This window comes from Xiphophorus couchianus, chromosome 4, assembly GCF_001444195.1.
Source record: "Xiphophorus couchianus chromosome 4, X_couchianus-1.0, whole genome shotgun sequence".
NCBI lineage: Eukaryota > Metazoa > Chordata > Actinopteri > Cyprinodontiformes > Poeciliidae > Xiphophorus > Xiphophorus couchianus.
In genome coordinates this window covers 2,735,993-2,755,683 of record NC_040231.1, presented here as the reverse complement: position 1 = coordinate 2,755,683, position 19,691 = coordinate 2,735,993, and the positions used below count along the sequence as shown (strand labels likewise).

The window sequence follows — 19,691 nt, the reverse complement described above, 5'->3', positions numbered from 1 at the left end:
CTAGCGTTCATCCAGTGACGGTTTCCGGTTGTTCTCAAGTCTGATGGCGGTTTGTTTTTGTCCGTGAATGAAAAAATAAAACTCTGCTTTGAGTTATCGGGCTTTTAAAACAAATAATAATTTAAATATTAAATATGATTCACGAGCTGCTGTTGGCGCTCAGCGGATACCCCGGAACCATCTTCACATGGAACAAGCGGACAGGTTTACAGGTAAAACTGATGCAAAATGGATTCCAGCTAGCTGTTCTGTGAATTTTAAACCCTTCATTCATTCTGAGCTGTTTTTTTTATTACATGAGAGAAATTATTTGAGTAATTTAATTAAAAGACTAAAACACAAATAAATATATTCAGTCCACAGAGTTATTTGTCGTGGCTTTCAGGAAGCGAAAATCTAGTTGTCGGTTTCTCTCAAACTTTAAATATTACATAAAGCCGATGAAAAATGTGAGATTTTGGCCTACACAATCATGGGTTAGGCTGCTGAATAGACAGTTGTCCAGCAGACAGTCCAATAAAAGGGAGTGCTACATCCAAACATCTTAATGGGAAGTTGAGTTGAAGGAAAAGGTGGTTGTGAAAAGTTAAACAAGCAGCCGCAGATTTTCAACAGTCGCTGTTCTGAGTATCCAGGACATGAGATGCAAATGTGAGATTCCTTGTGTGAAAACATACTAGATTCTGAAATGGCGCTTTCGTCATTTCTCCACTCCCGGTAAGATTGATAGTTATCTAAAATGCTTTCCCACTTGAGATTGTGAACAGACTTTCCTTTTAGGATTAAGGACTTCAAATAGTTTAGAAATGGCCATGTAACCCTTCCCAGATTGATGAGCCGCAGCAGTTTCCTCTCTAAAGCATCAGGAATTCTGTGCACACTGCAAAACACAGAATCTTGCCAAGTATTTTGGTAGAATTTCTAGTGCAAATATCTTGGTACATTTGAAAGAAGACAAAATTTATTTACAAGTAACTTTTCAGTAAATAATAATTTAATGTTGATAAATAAGTAGAAGTTTCACTGGCAGATTATTTCACTTTTAACAAGACATTTTTCCATATTATAAAAAAAAATGGAACTAGAACTTTTTCATCTCTATTAAGGCCTTAATAGGGATGAAAAAAAAGAAAAAGATCCTATATCTTGCTGAGAAGTTACTTGTTTAGTTTTGTTCTATTTAAAATGAACTAGGATATTTGCACTAGAAACTAAACAAAAGTTCTTGGTAAGAGTTTATGTTTTTGCAGTGCTTGGTGAGGTTATATTAGTTTGACAAACTGTCATTTTTTATCTCAGTTAAACATGATATGTGGTTTCTCTCCTAGGTGTCCCAGGACCTTCCCTTCCTTCACCCCAGTGAGACCAGTGTCCTGAACCGGCTGTGCAAACTGGGCTCAGATTACATTCGCTTCACTGAGTTCATAGAGCAGCACACCGGCCACGTTCATCAACAAGTGAGTCTCTATGTTACATAACTTTACTTCCGCATTAAAGTTGGCAAAAATGATGAACTCAATGAGTCCAACTGCCCGTTTAATTCATGTTTACCTGGAATTGTTTAACTTTAAATTAAAATGTTGTGTTTTTCAGGAACATCACACCAACCAGCCGAACCAGACGGGCCTTCATGGAATCCACCTGCGAGCGTTTTGCACCGGACTGGACTCTATGCTGCAGCCGTACCGACAGGCGCTGCTGGACCTCGAACAGGAAGTAAGATCACCGTGCAGCCAAAGACTTCGCCTAGCTTAGCACACAACAGGACCCTCGTTTAACTTCCGCTTATGTTTCAGTTCCTGGGAGATCCACATCTGACGATATCACACGTGAATTACAAGCTCGATCAGGTAACTCAGGGAACGAACGATTAAGTATTTTACAAATGTGACAGTTTGACTGAACTTTTACTTTTTTTAAAATTAAGTTTCAGTTGCTGTTTCCCTCCGTTATCGTGGTGGTGGAAACTATAAAGTCACAGAAGGTAAGAAGCATGTAATGAGGAGTTTATGATCTAAAACATTTCATTTTGATGTATACTGATGGCCACAATAACCCTGCGATGATAATTGTGATTTGGTATATAATGCAGCTCTTCATAATTTAACCCTTTTCAGAAACTCATTTTTCTTCATATCTGAGTGAGTCCTTGAAAACCAGTGACAAGGACTCCATTTCTTCCTTAAATGGACTCCTGTATGGAGCTAAATTAGGGCCATAAAATTTGTTAACAAAAAGAAACAAAAAATATTTGAAAACTAAAATAAAGTTTGAAACTAAAAAATGAAACTTTTAAAAAGTTTCAGTTTCAAAACTGAAAACTTTTTTCCAGTTTTTATCTTTATTTTCAGTATTTTTTTCACGTTCAAAACGTTATTTTTTCAAATTTTGTTTCAAAAATGTATTTCACTTTTAAAACTTTTTTTTTTTCAGATTCAATTAACTTTTCAGTTTCAAAACTTGTTTTAGGTCATTTTTTTTCTTTTGAACAAACTTTATGGCACCAATTTAGCTCCATTCTCATGTTTTTAAAATGCAGTCGGTTAACAGAGTTGTGTTTTAGATCCATGGCTGTCAGATCCTGGAGACGGTGTACAAGCACAGCTGCGGGGGGCTTCCTCCGGTGCGCATGGCTTTAGAAAAGTAAGTCCGCGCCCGTTTCAAAGTTTGTTTCTGTTTAACTCTGAGATGCAGAACGAAACCCTCCTCTGGTGCTTCTCTTCATGCTTCCTGCAGGATTCTGGCCGTGTGTCACGGTGTGATGTACAAGCAGCTCGCCGCCTGGATGCTGCACGGGCTGCTGCTGGACCAAAGCGAAGAGTTTTTCATCAAGCAGGGCCCCAGCGCAGGAGGCGCCGCCGCCAACCAGGACGAGGAGGAGGAGGACCTGGGCCTGGGCGGTCTGAGTGGAAAACAGCTGAGAGAGCTGCAGGACCTGGTGAGGCGCTGCCAACAGAACTTTACTGCTTCAAATCTTACCTAAAGAATGGTAACAAATTTTGCTGGATGATAAATTTCCTCAAAAATTGTTGCCATAAATGAACATTTTATTTTAATATAAATGTAATGACATAATAATAATGCAGGGACACATTCTCAGAGGTCAATAAACTTTAAATTCCAAAGAACATTTAACACTGGAACTGGAAGACATTTTAAATATCCAAAATAAATAAACAAAACAACAAATAAAAGGAATTATGACATTTTTTGAAATTGTTCTTCAAAAAAGGTGATAAGGATTAAAGTCGCATCAAGATCTGCCGTTTTCTGTTTTTATGATGTAAAGCACTTTGAACTGTCTTGTTGCAAATAAAATAAACTTGACTTGATGGTTTCTAACTTTTGTCTTTTGCTCAGCGGCTGATCGAGGAGGAGAACATGCTGGCGCCGTCTCTGCAGCAGTTCTCTCTGCGAACGGAGATGCTGCCGTCTTACATTCCCATCCGGGTGGCAGAGAAGATCCTGTTTGTGGGCGAGTCAGTTCAGATGTTTGAAAACCACAACCACAGCCCGTCCAGAGCCGGTACTGACCCGCAGACCTGCGCCCAGCATCGTGAGAGCGCCTCCTGGTTCTGATCACTGTTCTGTTTCAGGCTCCATATTGAAACACCAGGAGGACGCGTTTGCTGCCGAGCTGCACAGACTCAAACAGCAGCCTCTGTTCAGCTTGGTGGACTTTGAGAATGTGATCGACGGGATCCGGAGCACGGTGGCCGAGGTCGGTTCAGATGTTTGAAATAACACTTTTCTTTTCCAGCAGCCATTGTACGTGCTGGAACTCTGCTTGGGTTGCTAGGTAACAGGCTGGAGTTGCTAGGTAACGAGGTAGTGCCTGCTGACCCATCACATTACATCTGACGGGTTTTAAAAACGGCTCCAGAAACACTTTTAAGTCATTGCCAAAAAAATAGCTTTTTTTTCTTTTTTTTTAAGCACTTTGGTTGTTTTTTAGAAGCAATAAAAACCCAAATGGGAGAGTAAACATATGCAAAATGTGAATTTGTATAATAGGCCCCCTTTAAAAGTCCATTTTTGGAACTTTTGAAACCCAAGGAGATCATTGGTGGAAAGAAAATCCTGATTTTCCAAAAATGAAATCTTCAGAAAGCACTAATTTTATTGATCAGTAATGGGTTAATCGCCCAGCCCTACCGCCGGCGCTCTGCCTGCTGGCCGGTCCAGATCACGTCTCTCTGCTCTGCAGCATCTCTGGACTCTGATGGTGGAGGAGGCGGATCTGCTGGAGCAGCTCAAGGTTTGTGGTCATGCCGTTTGTTTTCTGGAGCAGAGATCTTGGAAGGATGGATGTGTGCTGACGTTTCCCGGCCTCTTCCAGATCGTTAAGGACTTCTACCTGTTGGGCCGCGGGGAGCTCTACCAGGTTTTCATCGACCTCGCCCAGCAGATGCTGAAGGCGCCGCCAACAGCGGTCACTGAGCACGGTAAATATGGCTGCCGAGACACTCACACCCAGGGGTTAGCGCAATTATTTCTGTTTGGCTTTCTTTTTTCTCTTTCCTTCCGTTATTTCTTTGTCTTTAGATTTTGTCTTGTCTTTCATTCTTTCTGCTTGTCTTTCTTTCCTTTGTTTCTTTTTATTTTTTTTGTTTATCTTTCTGTTTGTCTTTTGTTGTTTTATTTTTCTTTCTGTTTTTTGTTTCTATCTGTTTTTCTTTGTTGTTTTTCTTTTTTACTTTCTGTTCGATTCTGTTTCTTTCCTTTTTATGCTGTTTGTTTTCTTATATTTTATAATTTTCTTTTTGGGTTTTAGTTTTTTTATTGTTTGATTGTCTGTTTATTTTCCTACCTTCTGGCTGGTAAATGTGTTTAAAGTTATTTTTAAAATTTATTTTGCAGTTTTCACATGTTTCTGTGCTTTCTGCCTTCAGACGTTAACGTTGCCTTCCAGCAGGCGGCGCACAAGGTTCTCCTGGATGACGACAACCTGCTGCCTCTGCTGCACCTCACTGTGGACTACCAGGGGAAAGACGCCAAAGGTCAGCAAACAACCTCACTGCAAACAACAAATCATTCAGCCGATCAGCGGAGAAACATCGGCAGCAAACGCTACCCGGTGATTTAAAGGCTGGTTGGAGAGTTTGTGAGGCAGAAATATTTGTTCTCATATATAAAAATGTTTTTTTTATTTTTGGAATAATTTATGCCTTTTAAGCTGAAAATGTGGTAATTATGATGCCAGAAGTTTCCTTTCTGGTACCTTTTCTTTCAGAGTACTTATTCTGAAGTACTTTCTGGTACCTTGGGAGTATTTTAAGAACATTCTTCTGCTACTTCACAAGGTTCTTTGTTTGAAACTTTTATTAAATTCTAGTATACTGAAGAAGAAAAAAGCGCCAGCCGGTTATTTTTATGTACTTTCTGTAACATTTGAGGCATTTGAAAGTTTTTGGGGGATTACAGGCTCCATTCATCATCTTATAGTGTATTTTGTAGAACTTTTTTTGTACAACTGAAACAATTAATCGTATTAATCATGATGAATCGATTATTGAAATTATCGTCACCTAACTTAGTAATCAATTAATCGTTAGCATACAGATTGTAAAAAAGGCCATTTCCAGAAAGAGCAACACACTCAGAGCAGTAAATAATCCAAAACTGTACAAAAATGATACATTTTGCATTTTAAGACTAAAAAAATTGCCTGTTTGTAAATATATTCTACCCAAAACTCTTCAAGTTCCAGTTTTAGCTTCACCCAGTTCAAATTCTGTAGTGGCAGCGACACACAGAGGTTACAGAAAATTCACAGAGAAAACAGAAAAAGTTAACAATCGTAAATAAATTAATTAAGACTCCTCAGTTAAAACATTTACAGACAGACGATTCCTTTTCAGAAGAGCCTAAAAACATTTAGAGCTCCTTTAGTTTCATGTTTTCTGAAGCTGGTTCCAGTGAGATTTATTCTGGTTTGTGTTTCAGAGGCGTCGGGTCCCAGAGACGGAGCCATTCCTCCTCAGGACTCGTCTCCTCGGGAGGCTCCGCCCACCGGCTGGGCGGCCCTCGGCCTGGCCTACAAGGTCCAGTGGCCGCTGCACATCCTCTTCACTCCCGCCGTCCTGGAGAAGTGCGTATCATTAAAGGGGCAGTACCACGTAAAATCTACTTTTTGCAAGGTTTTATATAGCATAAGAGGTGCTAAATACCTGCTAATACATTCCTACCATTCTTTAACAAACTTTAACTGCCCCATAAAACATTATTTTACAAAAACAGTGTTTCAACTATCACTCATGATACATAAAATACACTTATTACGCACAGAAATGACTTCATACCTTCTCTCACGGGATCCAAACGGAAAGAGAGACCGCCTGGAAGTGTAGGAAAACATTTCACCCACGGTAACGGTACGATCCGTTAAACTCACAACAACCTGAGAGGTTAATACACTCAACAGCAAAGATAACAATTCACAGTTACAGTCAGAACAACACATTAAATGCAAATTAAATCATAATTTCAAAACCGGAAATTACCCTGCTGTTTTCGTCTTTTCAGAATAAAAGCTCATATAATTTCCTTCCGCAATAAACTTCCCCTTTTACAATCACACTGCTACACATTCATGTTTGACAAATCCTTTAATCGACATGGCAACTATTCAAATGTGCAAAATGGTTCCTCCCCCTCTCAGCTCCTTCAGACTAGCCAACAGCAATTAGCAAACACCTGGTGTAGCCAAACATCTGCTGAGCTCATTATAGGAGCTACTTCTCAGTAAAAACATTGTTCAAGGGTTAATAAAGGAGCCATGTTGGGACGACTTCTAGAAAGAGAAGGTTCTTCTTAAAGAGACAGAGGCCCAGTTTCAAGGGGTTAAATCAGGAAGTAAAATTTATTTGATTAGGGTTAAGGTTACATAGTTACTTGATTATACTATAAAATGATCATTTGTCTCTGGAAAACACAGAGCACCGACCCTTTAAACAGCTCTAATCTCTGGGTTTCTGATGTCAGCCTTCATCTCCACTTCCTGTGCGTTAGGTACAACGTGGTGTTCAGGTACCTGCTCAGCGTGCGGCGGGTGCAGTCGCAGCTGCAGCACTGCTGGGCTCTGCAGATGCAGAGGAAGCACCTGAAGTCCAGCCAATCAGACGCAGTGAAGTGGAGGCTTCGCAACCACATGGTGTTCCTCATCGACAACCTGCAGTACTACCTACAGGTAAAACTAGATCTGGGTGATAAGTCCGTTTTAGTCAAATTTGTTTTGTTTTTTTTAAATATCTGGATTTTTGTTTTTCACCAAAGAACTCCTTGCTGATGTCAGCAGGCCCAGGGCGGCCATCTTGTTTTGCAGCTTTTATTTGTTTGGAGTTTGAATTCAGATCAACTCTACGGAGTACGATTAGGGCCAGGCTAAGATTTTAATTACGAGAATACAGAAGTAGAACAATAAAGTCGAAATAATATGAGAATAAAGTTTTAATATTACCCGAATAAACTCATAATACAAGGAGAATGAAGAGATGTTTTGCACAAAAATACCAAAAAATTTAAATGAGGAATGTTGAACATATTTTTTAAGTTATACTTGATAACTATAGAAGCGTTTTCCTTATTAAAACAACTTTTTTTGTCGTAATATAAAATGTTCTGGTAAAATCGCTTCTGTATTCTGGTAATACTATAACTTTATTCTCCTAATTAAACCAAAATTCTCTTATCCTGGCTTTAATACTCCATTGTACAATTCACAAGAAGGATGACTGAAATAAAAACCTCTTTCTGGAAATACTTTCTGTCATATGTAATTTCTTTTTTAGAAAAGAAAGTGAGAAAATCGGATCTGGTATGAAAAAAATCAGATGTTATTTTTCAGCCTAGACAAGATGTTGGTTCAGAGTTGTGCTGCTGGCGAACAGTCAGACGCTGCAGCAAAATGCTGCAAACAATTAACCGACTTCTTGATTAATGGTTTATTAGATTAAAATGAGTTTCAATCTATTAACTAAAAGTGTCCTATTAGACCTTTTTAGTGTTGTAGTATAACCGCATTCCAGCAGAGGGCGCTGCTGCTCATCCTTATCCAGCTGTTACAGAGTTAAAAATGGCGGCCATAACCGAGTCCGGAGGTACAAATGCACTTTATGCAGTTTTGTTTTGAAATATAAACATATAAAAAATCTGGTTCACAATGAAAAATTATGTAAAATTTCATGCTTCATGTTATGGAAATGCAGCCGATTGTCTTCCTACAGGAGAAAACTCAGGTTTTGAAGAAAATGATGGCTTATAAATGATCCATTATTTTATAAGCCATCATATGGTCGACTAACTTTAGTCGTCATCAAAAGATAAGATCAGTCAACGTTGGATCATTAATTGATCATTTGAATCGGTAACGGCTTGTCGTCTCCAGGTGGACGTCCTGGAGTCTCAGTTCACTCAGCTGCTGCAGCAGATCAACTCCACCAGAGACTTTGAGAGCATCCGGTTGGCCCACGACCATTTCCTCAGCAACCTGCTGGCTCAGTCCTTCATCCTGCTCAAGCCGGTACGTCATTTGTGCTGCTTTTGTTCTGAACATATTAATGATAGTTTAAAGATCAAAAGTTCAACCACACCATATTACCCAAATCAAGTTGGTGTCAATTGTTTGTGCTGCATTTGTTTTGAAAATATTCTTGAAAGCTAAATGTGAGGCTGGAGTGGGAATGGTTGACCTCGGATGACCTCTGTAAGTATTTTAAATATTATCTTTAAAATAATAGCAGCACAAACTAAAATATTTGCTGCACAAACATTTTGCTTGATTCCAACTTTCATTAATATCTTCAAAGCGAAAGCATCACAAGAAAATCAGTTTTGCTGCACAAACTTGGCTGAGTTGACTGACACTAAGTTGTTAGATTTGAAGAAGGTCAAAGGTCGTCCAGTTGGCGTCTGACCTCCAGTGCGTTCGCCTGCAGGTTTTCCACTGTCTGAGTGAGATCCTAGAGTTGTGTCAGAGCTTCTGCTCTCTGGTGGGGCAGAGTGTGGCGCCGCTGGACGAACGCGGAGCGGCTCAGCAGCTGGACCTGCTGGTGAAGGTAAGCCCTGCCCACCCGGCGCCGGCCGCGGGTCCGACTCGATGCTGACGCCGTGTCGTTTCAGGGCTTCCGGCGCCAGTCGTCCCTGCTCTTCAAAATCCTCTCCAGCGTGAGAAACCATCAGATAAACTCGGACCTGGCGCAGCTGCTGCTGCGTCTGGACTACAACAAGTACTACACACAGGCCGGCGGCACGCTGGGCGGGTACGACCCACACTGCAACCAGAACCTCCTACAGCAAATACCACGGCGACGCAGGGCCAGTGTACATAGAAAGGAAAAAGGGAGAACATTTCTGCCAAGAAAAATCACACATTTGGAGAAGAATATCAGAAATTTTCTAGAAAAAACGCAGATTTTGAGATTAATCTCTTTCCTTTTTTTCAAGTTTCTGAGTGTGAGCAGTTGAAAATTTTTTAGGAATTTGAGTTTCAAAAGAACTCAAATTTATAGAAAATTTGAGTTCTTTAAATTCTTAATGTTTAAAACTAACTCGACTCAAAAACGGAATTAAAAACCAAATTTTTTGCTTCTTTTCTTTTTTGTTTTACTAAAAGGGTAGCAAAAAAGCTTGCTACCCTTTAGCAAGTTTTTTTTTAATTCTAGCAAATGTTCGACTTTTTAAACTCAGAAATTTTTTGGTTTTTCTCTAAAAGTTCAGAAATTAACATAGATTTTTCGGCGTAAATTTACTTCTCCTTTTTTATGTAAAATGGCCCTGATCTGCTGTCGTAGGATGATCCAAACTATCCAATAATCTAATCTAATAAAATCTTTCTTTCCAGGGTTTAAGAGAAGCAGGACGACGATCAAATAGCCAGAAAATTAACCTCGATCTCAAACTCCTCTGGACTCGTTGCTTCAATCTCCGTTTGGACTTTTCACACAAATAAAGCAGCATTTAAGGCTCATTTCTCACATAAAAGAATATTTAAGCTGCTTAGTAAAGTACAGACTGCAAGATCGGAAGAATTTAATATATATTTTTGGGCTGAAGTACTGGGAATGTTGCACATAAGGCTGTGGTTAGGGTTCTCCTGCTTGGACACACTAGCAGGCTCATTAAGACGCCTGCAAGAACAAATAACTCATAGTGAAATACTTCTTTCATAAAACTGTAATAAAATTGGAAAAAAAAGATTGGCTGATCTATGAATCAATCAGTTGCAGCACTGCAACTGATTAAATGCCCACATATTCCTTGAAATAAAATGTATTCAAATTTCAATGTCAATATTTAAATGTATGTTCAATTTCATAGAGAATCATGTTAATCTAATCTATTTAATGCATTTACATTCTTTTTCTTTTCATAATTTAGAAAAGTATAAATATTTGACTTTATTTCATTCTGAAGGTATTTTGGGCTCTTCATACCTGCAGTGTGATGTGAGGATTTAGTGTCTCCATCCAGGTGTGTTCAGCTGGGAGGATGAAGGTATTAGAGCCAAAGTAGATGAGGAAAAAAATAATACATTTTCACTAAACAACTCAGGAAATCTTTCATTGCTAATAACTGAAATTTTTACTTGAAAATTTCTGAGTTTGAAAAGTGGAAAAATTCAGTTTTAGAACATTTCTGATTACTCTCAAAATTAGTCTTTCCTAGCAAATTTTTGTCTTCAAATTAAAACATTTCCAAGTTGTTTTTTTTTAATAAAAGTTTGGAGATTATTCAATATTGTTGAATTTTTCAGCAGGAAAATTTACTTTTTATTTCTTCAAAAAAGAAACACAAAATATGTCCTGTTTTTTTAATTAGCATGGTTTTGACTTTCCGAGGTAAAAAAAAAATTGCTGAGATTTAGCTCAACATTTTAGGTTTTTTTCAGAAAAAAACTTTCCAAGCTCAGAAATTGCCAAGTTTTTTCAAGAAAACTTCTGAAAAAAAAATCTCAACAGCTGAGTTTTTGGGGAAATTTACTCTTTTTCCTTCTACCTAAATGGCTCCAATACGCCGTCGTAAGGGAGAAACTGAAACATGTAGGAAGCTTTTATATGTGATCAGTTTCCATCCAGACTCAAAAATGATTTTATATAATTAAATACCAACACATGAGTCTTTTTTGTGCAGCTTTTGCAGATATTCTGTCCAGCGCGTAACTGATATATCTTATGTAAATGTAGACATACTGTGTAAAAATAAACCCAGGCAAGTTAAAATGAAACATGTCACAATTTATTGTCCCATAAAAACACGTTTATGTACAGCAGAGGCATGCAACAGAACACTGAGCTTGGTCCAAGGCCTTACAGTCAGATTATGAGGAGGAGGGGGAGGAAGAGCACTGAGGCCGGCTGTTAAAACCCAGACGCTCCCCACAGATTACACTCTGGACCAGCCACTCCGGAGACACAATCGGCACTTCCTGTGATGTCACACTCCGCTCCACCGCCGGCGGACAGGTGTGGTCCGCCACCACCACGTCGTACTTCCCGGCAGGAATCTCTGTGGAAGGAAGAAACAACAGTCAGCCATGTTTAGTCCAACGGTCGGCCATGTTTAGTCCAACGGTCGGCCATGTTTTCCCCTGAGATTTCGGGGAGAATTTTGGGATGTGGGTCCGGTACCGGTACCTGATGCATCGCCGTCGGTCTGGTGCTGCCGTACGGATGAAGCTCCGCCCATCGTCACCAGCTGGGCCCACAACTCGTTCGGCTTCTTGGACACCAGGAGGACCCGGAGTGCTTTGAATGGGCTGCAGCGCGGATGCCTGAGAGAAAAAAAACTAATTAAAATCACCTGAAATGATGGAACACGAGGATTAGGGCCACTGAGAGAAAAAGTCAGAATTCTGAGAGAAAGTCAAAGTTTGACAGTAGAGTCCGATTTTTTTCCCCCCAGTGTATTAATCCTGTTATGTATGAAACAGAATCTGCAGCCCGGTTAAGCTAGCGCAGCGGCGCCTCACCACTCCACGATGGCGTCTTCGGGGCCGACGCCGGCCGGCAGCAGGTAGTTCCTGTAGTTCAGCAGCTTGTTCTCTTTGCAGCAGTCACGCACCCAGATGTGGGAGACGCAGGGAACGCCGCTGGCCAAACACAGCAGGTACTTCCTGGTACGGCAGTGCTGGTCGGCGATGAGCAGGCTCTGATAGGCCGCCTTGCACTGAAAAAACAAACGGGTCGATACGAGACAGAACTATGTGGTGGAGGTGAATTAGATCAAACTTTTCACAATTTATTTGTCTCAAACCGTCACTACATGGTGAGTCTCAACACATATATTTTAAAAAAGTTACATACTGCAGCTTTAAAGGCATAAAGTTCACAAACAAAAGGCACGTCACAATGTTTGTATTTTGTTCCTTGTACTTGAATATTTTAATAAATTATAACTGCTTCGAACCTTTGAATAAAATCTTTAAAAAGAGAGCTGCACTAACTGAATAAACACTTTTTATTACTGAAGAATAAGGAGGAAAACTTGTTGATATTTGTGAGATCATACCTGCTCCTCGTTGAAGTCGGGCAGGATGAAGCCGCCGCCGGCCTGCAGCTGGGACTCTGTGTACGGTTTGTTGTACGGACCCGTCTGGACGTAATCTGGGCCGAGAATAAAGCATCATCAAAAAGAAGAAATCATCCAGGAAACTCCAGATCGATCATTAAACCCTCTGAAAAAAAAAAAAAAGCTTCTGGATCTGGAGCGCTGATGCAGCTCACCCTCCTCGTCGTCGCTGGTGACCTTGTTGGTCATCCGGTCGACCTCTGACGACGCCGTCAGCATGAAGGCGAAGCCCATGAACAGAGACGAGTTCTGGGGCAGCGGGCCGTGGGTCTCCACGACATCGCTGGGCCGACCCGGCAGGTCCGATCCGCTGCCGGACGTGTTGCACACGCTGAGCCGCTGGCCTGAAGAACAGCCAGAAAGCAGAGAGCGTTACAGAGGAACAGGAAGGGCAGCCATTTTAAAACAGAATGAGCTAATCCCAGGATTCCTTCACGTTCTCCATGTCTGGAATCTAAAACTGATGAACTCAAAGGTCTACAGAATGACTAGATCATTTTTAATGTGTAGAAGAAGAAAAGTTTTGGATGGATGGATGATTTTTTAAAATAGATTGATGAATTGAAGGCCAAACAGATTATATTTTCTAGTTTTTTAGACGTTGAGGCAGAAATCCTGAAGTTTCCTTCAAACATCCCATAATTCCAGAGTCGATGCTGAACGGTGACGGGAAAACTGAGCAGGATGAAACAAACTGTTCAGTAAATGAACAGTTCACTAAAAGAACTGTTAAAAATAAAAAATTTTAATCTGATCTTCTTTTCACCACCAAACGCATCCCGACAGGGTCAAAGGTCACAGACACCGGGTGAATTGTCCCTCCACCTGTGCACACACACCAGTCAGCAGCTCGTTACCCGCTCAGCCTCAGCAGCAGACATCACTCTGGAGGATGGAGGCGGGCCAGGTCGTCATGGTAACGGGTCACACAACAGATTTCACAATCAATCAGGAATCCAAGCCTTTAAAACACTTTCTGATGGAGGAAGCTCAAGCAACCCTCAGAGAAAAAATAAAACCCTAAAAGTCCTTCTGTAAAAGATTTTACTGGAAACATTATAATATCATAATTTAAGTTAAAATCCCAAAAACAGAGAAGAGGATTAGGGCCAGCAAGGAAAAAATGAAGAATTCTGACTTTTGAGCTCAGAGAATTAAATTCAGGATTCCAAAAAAAGCAAGAATTCTGTAAAAAATAAAATAAAATAAAAGTCAGAATTCTGAGAAAAAAATAATTGAAAGAAAGAAAAATATCAGAAGTTTGACAAAACGGTGAAAAAAGTCACAAATTCAAGACAAAAAAATCCAGAAGTTTGAAAAAAAGTCAAAATTCTGACAGAAAAAAAAAATCTGAGAAAAAAATGGAATTCTAAGATTAAAATCAGAATTCTTTTTGTCCTTTTGTGGCCCCAATAATCTTGGGTACAAAAATAATTTTCCTCTCGTTAAAATCAAAATTTCATCCAAGGATCCATGAAGCCCCGCCCCGTTTAAGCCCCTCCCCCAGTCCGTTTAGATCCAGTCACGGTCCAGGTGGGCGGAGCCCCGTACCAGCTCTGGCTCCTCCCCCTCTTCGCCCCCTCTTAGACGGCGTCTTGTTCTCCTCGGACGGAACCAGCTTCCTCTTGCCGGACGGGCCGGGGGTCCGGGCGCCGCCGGAGGAGCTGCGGCTCGGCGTGTTGGCGCCCCCTGGGGTTCCTCTGCGCCGCCTCTTCCCCTCCACCAGGTTATCTGAGGAACACAAAGGACCTAACTTTAACCACAGAACTTCAGTTTGACAACACTCTTCAGTGCGGACGCTGTTACTGACTCAAACCTTCTTCACATAGAGCCTTATTTCCGGGGAAAATTTATATACTTTTATGCATTTGGGCCTTTCAACCACATGAAAACTCAGTTTAATTTCACTGATATTTTCAAGTTTGACAAAATGTCAAAAATATTCTAGAAAAAAAAACAAAGAAATGTTGAGATTAATCTCAGAAATATCTGAGAAAAAAACATGGATTTTTCCGAGTTTGAAAAATTTCAAAAATGTTCAACTTTTCAAACATTGAAATTTCTAAGTTTTTTTGTTGAAAATGTCTGAGATCAATCTGAACATTTCTGAGTTTTTATTTGTAGAAAATGTTTTCAAACTCAGAAATGTCAATCTTTTCTACAAAAAAGTTTGAAAAGTTGAACAATTTTAACTAATGAAACTCAACTTTTCAAAATTAAATTTCAATTTTTTTACCTCAAATATTTGAGATTAATCTAAAAAATTTTGTTTTTTCTAGCAAATTTAAAATTTTTCAAACTGAAATTTCCATGATTTTTCTAGAAAACGTCTGAGATTAATCTCAAAGTTGTTGACTTCTTTCTAGGAAAATTTGACTTTTCAAATACAGAAATTTTCTTGTTCTTTTCTGGAAAATTTCTGAGATTTTGGGGGTAAATTTACTCATTTTTCTTTCTATCTGCAATGCTCCTACAATCAACATCATCTTGTGTTTTATTAACTTTATATGCTAATACATTATTTTAAAGTATTTATATATAAACCTGTCCACACCAGTGAACCTTCTGGCCCCAAACAGGAAGTCATGGCTGTTTAGAAGTAATCTGATTGGCTGATACAGGTTTCAGCTTAGCTACACCGCCCCCTGTGGGTGTGGCATGTTTAAAGCAACGCCGTGTGGCGTATTGGTTCTCAGAGTTTCGTACCCAGGCTGATGTCGGAGGCTTTGGTGAGCGGGGTGGTGGGCTCGTAGGGCCCCAGGCTGTGCTGCTCCCTCAGCTTGTTGCCCTGATCCAGGGACAGGATGACCGCCGTCCGGTTGTGCCACTGCCTCTGGCCGTCCTTCTCCACGCTGTAGAATAGATCCTGGCCTTCCGTTTTGTGGCCCTTCACGACCCCTGCAGAGGACAGGAGCACCGTCACAAAGACAAATATTTCTGGATGTTAAATTGTCCCAGAAGTTATTGCCATAAAAAGAATGATGCTGTTTGAGACCATTTTCACCTAACATAATGGAAGAACACATTTTCAAAGATCAATAAACTTTAAATTCTAGTGAATATTTAAGACTCGGAACTGGAAGACATTTTAAATATCCAAAAACATCTCCTCTGATTGATTAACTGCGAGTCGTCTTCCTCACCGATGCTGAAGTACTCGTCCTCCAGCAGCGCCGTGACCTCCGTCTCCAGCGGGATGGGGTCGCACAGCAGGATGTCCTTCCCCGCCACTTCGCACTCATAGCCATCGTCGAAGCGGAGCCGGAAGCGGCTGTCCCCGGCGTCCTTCACAATCCGACCAGAGTAGAAGTAGCCGTTGGACGACCACTTGGCGACGACGCGCAGACCGACGAAGCCTCTGCCGGCCGACAGCGACGCATCCGGCGACGAGCGCAGGGAGTCGGAGCGGCCGGGCGGGTCGGCGTCCAACGGGCTGGCGGGGAGCCGCGGGGGCAGCATGCAGGCAAACGGCTCGTCCTCAGAGGAGGAGTGAGTCTGGGCGAGAGCGCCGAGCCTCTGCAGCGGGCCGGCGCCGCCGCCCCTTTAAGAGACAGACAGAAACATAGTCAAACATCGTTCCTCCATAGTTACACTGTCGGCCTTTCTTTGACTCTCACTAAACCTTCGTTGTGTAGCTTTTGTAGGAAATATGTTTTTTACGTATTTGTTAAATCTGTCACCATGTCGTTAAGTTTAACATGAGAAGAACAAATCGTTCTCTTCTACCTCCTCCCTGAGCTTCTACTGCCGTCTGAAGAAATGCACCGCGCCTGACCAAATACAACCAATCACTGCCAGGGTGAGGGCCCCTTAGCGCTGTCAATCTACCTCATGTAAACGCTGCTAATTGTGATAATGGCATAAAAACCATTTATCTGCCATGATCGCAAACTAGCATTCATGACAGACTATGCTAGCTGCAGCGCAGCAGAGAACAAAGGGGAGGGATGATTGACAGCAATAAGACCCGCCTCCTGGCTGTGATTGGTTGTTTCTAGTTAGTACTAGTAGTTTGTACTAGTAATTGCTCATAAAGAGGTCTGCGGTCATCTTTAAATAGTACCATTAACAACCATAAAAAAGTTTTAAAAATCTGATTTAATCAAAGATCTGCTGTCTGAGCGAGACATTTAGTTATTCTGCTGATTAATCAGGTTTTAAAAAAATTCATTTAAGCCTTAGTATACAATATTAGATATACCTTAAAAGGTGCAAAGAATTTTTTTTTTTTGTAATAAGAAATTAAACATGTTATTGCCTAAAATGTAATAGTTCAGTCAAGAATTTTTATTTGTAATCAAGTTAAAATTATTAGACATAATTTTCTTCCAATGGAAAATGCAACGTGCCACATAAAAGTACATAGTTTTTATAAGTAGATGTTTAGAGACTTTTACTGAAACATTAACTTTGTTGCACCAAAATCAGCTTTTAATATAAAAAATGGCTAAATATAGCAAACATTTTGAAATAAAGTGACTCAAATCTGTTTTAACAACAAATTTAATCTTTTAAATGCAGCTTAAAATATGAGAAAACTAAATGCCTTTTTATCAATACAAATAACATGCAAACATCCAATTACATCTCTTTCCTAAAATGTGAAAAAAAAGATTGCTTTATTTGTTTAATTTTAGTTTTGAACGTTTGGACGCCCCTAGTTTAAAGAAAAGTGATTTTCATCACAGATAAATAATTTATGGGTTATTTTTTTTTATTTTTCCAATAAAACAAGCAAACACAGTTTGGTGATTCTCTGTGTGAGGCGTGTTAGTGAAGAACAGAAGGAAGCGAAGGGTTAACTTGAGGAGCGGCGGTGCAGCCGGCCCTCCTACTGTGGGCGGAGCCTCAGGCCGGACTCACCTGGACGGGGAGGAGCGGGACGGAGGCCGGCCCCTTCGGGCCCTTCCTCTAGGGGTCAGTGGGACGAAGCTGCTGCCGCCTCTGCCCACAGTGACCACCGACCCCGCCCTTTGACCCCTGTGACCCCTCTGTGGATGCCCACCTCCCCTCCTGAGGCTGCAGACACACAGAGGGGACGAACGGAGTCGGACCAGCAGCACAGGCGTCGACTCGAGCGGACGTCTTAAAGGGGCAGTATCATGTTAAAGAAGCTTTTTTTAAGCTTTACATCATGTTTTAATGTTGCTTTGATTCTTTCATGCATGTTTGAGAAATCCTTTAATCTCCATGGCATCCATTCAGTGTGTAAAACGCCTGGGTGGGCCTAGCCCCGCCTTCGAGGCGCAGCTCCTCCCCCACTCAGCTCCTATAGACTAACCAGCAGCAATTAGCTCATTAAAGGAGCTACGTCTCTGGTAAAAACAATGTTAAAGGGTTAATAGAGGAGCCATGTTGTGACGACTTCCTGTATGTGGAGTTTCAGAAAGAGCAGGAGCTTCTTAAAGAGACAAATGCCCAATTTCAAGGCGTAAATTGGCATTTCTCTTCTATTCTAACACCGGTGTCAAGAAAATCCGAGCTCATCCCACTTCCCCATGCTGGAGATTTAAGTTTAACAGTAATAATAAATAAAGTTATCTTTAAAATGAATCACTCAAGTGATATCAAGGCCCAGCAGTAGACTTAAGTGTCAATAAAATAAATCTAGTTGTGTGTGTTGTTTTTGTCTCATGCAAACTTTGCTTTAATTCTACTTTTTTCTATCTAATCATAAGAAATCATAGTTAGTCAGAGAGATTCATTAAACAGGAAAAGCAGGTTTCCTGGAAAAAGAGGAAGTTTCCAGCCTGCAGATTTATAAAAATAGCTGAGACTATTCCTTAGTTTAAAGCATGAAAGTTTTAAAGAATGAAATCTAAACATTATTAGTAATTGGATAAGATTCAAAGTAAAATACTTATATTAATATTGGTTTACTTGTAATAATACTTACACTTATATTTGTGAGAACTACAAGAAAAACAAGTAACTGTAACTTTGGTATTAAATAATTAGAATCATGGATTATTCTTGGTTTCTTTTCAGAAAAACATCTGTAATAACTCACATTAAGATTATAATAAGTATAATTAATAAGTTATGGTTATAAAATTATAAATGAATGCTAAATCAGAGAAGCTAAAGAAAATAAATGTAATATAAATGTGATTTTGACATTGAACTTGAAATGGTGTAAAAAGGTGCAACTGCAATTAAACATCACTGATATGTTGGAGGTAGATGGTAGGTGAAAGGTGAAAGGAAGGGAAAAAGGGGAACTAACAGGAGAGCAGAGATGATCAACGCCTTATTTAGAAAAGGTCGTGCAGGCAATGGACACAGGAGGTTGAGCAACCCTGAGACATTAGCTCAGACATCAGGAAATGTCTGTAAGACAGTGATGGATATGAGATCATCTGTCTAAGCAGACAGCAGGCGCACCAGGGGGGTGGATAAACCCTATAAAAGGTGGGTGCAAAAGAGGAACCTTTTGTTGGATCCTCCGGGCAGCTTCGAGCCAAGATCGAGATGGACAAAGAACTCTGCAGCTGAAGAAGAGCCGGGGCCACGGAGCCGGAGACTGTCCTGCACATGGAGACCAACCCGTCAGGCCCACAATCTGTGGCTTCGAATCGCACTTCTCTCATCGGCTGGGTTCAGACCCCAAAGACAAAGATGAAGACAAAGACAAGGAAGAAGAACTGGTGCCTTTTTTCCTGCCAGCACCAAGTCCTGTGTGACCTCAGCATCCATGCGGAGAAGAAGCTCATCAGACCTACAGAGATCCCTGCCTTCGCCGATCAACATCTTCCTCCTGCTGCAGCACCTTCTTCATCATCAAGCCAGGTCTGGGGTTCGAAACACCAAACTCCGTCCGTCTCTCTCAAAGGTTCCCTTTTTTAGTTCTCAGTGTCAGCAGTAGGGAAAGATAGACTAGATGATTGATTTTACTTATTTGATTATTTCTGCTACTGAATTAAGCTGTACTGACCCTTGCAAAAATGCCTTACTAATAAAATATTTAGCATAAAGAAAATCTAAAAGATGTTGTGGACATTCAGTTAATGAGTCACCTTAAAGTTCTTTGATGGTTGTAAAATAGCTCTGATGTTTGATTCTGGAGAGGAAGAAGTGGAAAATGTTTTTAGGTTGCTGGTAGCCCATATTTAAAACAACATCCT

General features: G+C 40.5%; 2 protein-coding genes across 5 annotated transcripts in view; one reads left to right on the top strand and one right to left on the bottom strand.

Moving 5' to 3' along the window:
• Positions 1-6: 6 nt before the first annotated feature.
• Positions 7-11,224, top strand: tubgcp4 (tubulin gamma complex component 4). Its single transcript, XM_028014221.1, has 18 exons — positions 7-212; positions 1,329-1,457; positions 1,594-1,716; positions 1,797-1,850; positions 1,928-1,984; positions 2,564-2,643; positions 2,737-2,938; positions 3,361-3,526; positions 3,597-3,721; positions 4,208-4,258; positions 4,340-4,445; positions 4,893-5,000; positions 5,947-6,091; positions 7,012-7,189; positions 8,387-8,521; positions 8,937-9,056; positions 9,121-9,260; positions 9,842-11,224. The coding sequence occupies exons 1-18, from the start codon at positions 135-137 to the stop codon at positions 9,846-9,848; spliced, it is 2,004 nt and encodes a 667-aa protein (XP_027870022.1). The 5' UTR covers positions 7-134; the 3' UTR covers positions 9,849-11,224.
• Positions 11,214-19,691, bottom strand: part of tp53bp1 (tumor protein p53 binding protein, 1) — a 23,902-nt gene continuing 15,424 nt past the window's right edge. For 3 of the 4 annotated variants that reach the window (XM_028014216.1, XM_028014218.1, XM_028014217.1), the window contains exons 21-29: positions 17,431-17,586; positions 15,711-16,108; positions 15,274-15,465; positions 14,119-14,298; positions 12,723-12,911; positions 12,508-12,602; positions 11,969-12,165; positions 11,634-11,770; positions 11,214-11,505 (exon numbers count right to left, since the gene is read on the bottom strand). In XM_028014216.1, coding sequence (XP_027870017.1) covers positions 11,318-11,505; positions 11,634-11,770; positions 11,969-12,165; positions 12,508-12,602; positions 12,723-12,911; positions 14,119-14,298; positions 15,274-15,465; positions 15,711-16,108; positions 17,431-17,586 — 1,732 coding nt within the window. In that variant the 3' untranslated portion in view covers positions 11,214-11,317. The remainder of the gene's footprint in view (positions 11,506-11,633; positions 11,771-11,968; positions 12,166-12,507; positions 12,603-12,722; positions 12,912-14,118; positions 14,299-15,273; positions 15,466-15,710; positions 16,109-17,430; positions 17,587-19,691) is intronic. The other variant, XM_028014220.1, reaches the window with a different exon arrangement.

Bases quoted from the DNA above. Each gene is read 5' to 3' on its own strand.
- tubgcp4 (XM_028014221.1), top strand. From the start codon at position 135: ATGATTCACGAGCTGCTGTTGGCGCTCAGCGGATACCCCGGAACCATC. The intron at 1,985-2,563 runs GTAAGAAGCATG...GTTGTGTTTTAG, and splicing joins AAACTATAAAGTCACAGAAG to ATCCATGGCTGTCAGATCCT. The intron at 3,722-4,207 runs GTCGGTTCAGAT...TCTGCTCTGCAG, and splicing joins TCCGGAGCACGGTGGCCGAG to CATCTCTGGACTCTGATGGT.